This window comes from Limulus polyphemus, unplaced genomic scaffold (assembly GCF_000517525.1).
Source record: "Limulus polyphemus unplaced genomic scaffold, Limulus_polyphemus-2.1.2 Scaffold1270, whole genome shotgun sequence".
Taxonomy (NCBI): Eukaryota; Metazoa; Arthropoda; class Merostomata; order Xiphosura; family Limulidae; genus Limulus; species Limulus polyphemus.
In genome coordinates this window covers 59,679-61,245 of record NW_013666880.1, presented here as the reverse complement: position 1 = coordinate 61,245, position 1,567 = coordinate 59,679, and the positions used below count along the sequence as shown (strand labels likewise).

Here is a 1,567-nt window from a genome sequence, read left to right as displayed (position 1 = left end):
GTAAACACTCGAGCATTCACGAACCTTCGAGAATATGACGTGTTACTAGCGTCACGTGACCCCCGCTGTCGTAACATTACTAAACCTACCTTAAAATAAAAACCTCAAATGTGCACTGGAAATCAGTGTGGTCCTGCAAAAGATCTCGTATCAGAAAAATGTTGTACAGCTGAATTCTCAACTAGTTCTTATCTCTAAAAGTGTTAATGGAAATAAATAATTTTAACAATTATCAGAGACAGATACTGTAGACTCATAACACTAAAAACTGGGTTTTGACACTAGGTGGGTGCAACTCAGGTAGTTCATTTTTAGCTTTGTGCTTGACTACAACTAACTATTCATAAGTATCAAGTTAATTTTCAAAATATGTGTATAGTAGAATTTTATATTAGTTGCAAGTCACGTGGCTAGATACACTGTACATACCTTAAAATTAGTGGCTTTACTGTATGCAAATTTTTCTGATACCCATGTTATCAGTGACCTAAGATCCATTTATTAATTCATTTAAAAAAGGAGCCTTCAAAAAGATTTGATAATGATTTTAAATTTTAGCAAGAAGCTTGTGAAATTACTTGCATCTATGCTTTTAAGATTTAAATCAGGTTTGTGAACTTGTTATTTTAGGTTAGAATAAGCCTTTTATAAACATTTAGTAATATTATTCATAATTCCTGTTTGGGACCAACATTATATTAAAACTTTACATTTTATATTTTATTCTAGCTGTAAAAAACTGAGAAATGGCATCACCAGAAAATAAACAAAATCATAACCTTATGACCATAGTGGAATCGGCTATAGACACATTACAGGAAAAAGGATCAACTACTGGGACCATATATGCCTATCAGGTTAGTTGCTAAAATTCATTACATTTGTATGCTTTTATTACTTTTTTAGAAACAAAAATTGGTTCAGTTGTTGCAATTAATAAGACTGTCATAAATTACTACGATTTTTCAAAAGTAATGCCATTATCATATTTTTGTAAAATACTGTTACAACAGCGGAAGTCACGTGACGCTGGTAACACATCCCTCTATTTTGTATATATAAGACCGGCGAGAAGTGACGGTATATATAATTGAATAGCAGACAGGGAGATAGAGACAGATAATCGAGTCAAGCCATAAGTAAAGTGTGTAAATCATTGTGAATTATAGCGTGTGTTTAAATTAAATTGACTGTGAAAATTCTGTGTATTGTATTGCAAAGGTGTATTGAGAAAGAATAAACTAGTTTTACTTAGGACAGGACTTATATCACTGAAGTTTCTCGGAAAGAATTTCTACGGAAAATTAACAAACGAACACAGACGTAAGAAATTAGTGTCAGAGAGTGGGACGGAAAGTAAAATAAAAAGAAGAAGAAGAAGATGGAAACGAGAGGTGGCAAATCCAACTACAGCTTAGCATATTTGATGGCAGCAATACAAGAACAGCAAAAGAAACAAGAAGAACGAGAAAAGAAACAAGAAGAGAGACAACAACAGTTGCAAGAAAACCTGCAACAGTGGCAGCTCGAACAAGCAAAATAAACAAGAAGAGAAATTACAGCAGTT

General features: G+C 32.9%; 1 protein-coding gene across 1 annotated transcript in view; it reads left to right on the top strand.

The window, feature by feature from the left end:
* The first annotated feature begins 746 nt into the window (after nt 1–746).
* LOC106462866 (proton-coupled amino acid transporter 1-like) overlaps nt 747–1,567 on the top strand; it is a 48,476-nt gene continuing 47,655 nt past the window's right edge. Inside the window, exon 1 of the mRNA XM_022390269.1 lies at nt 747–857. Coding sequence (XP_022245977.1) covers nt 747–857 — 111 coding nt within the window. The remainder of the gene's footprint in view (nt 858–1,567) is intronic.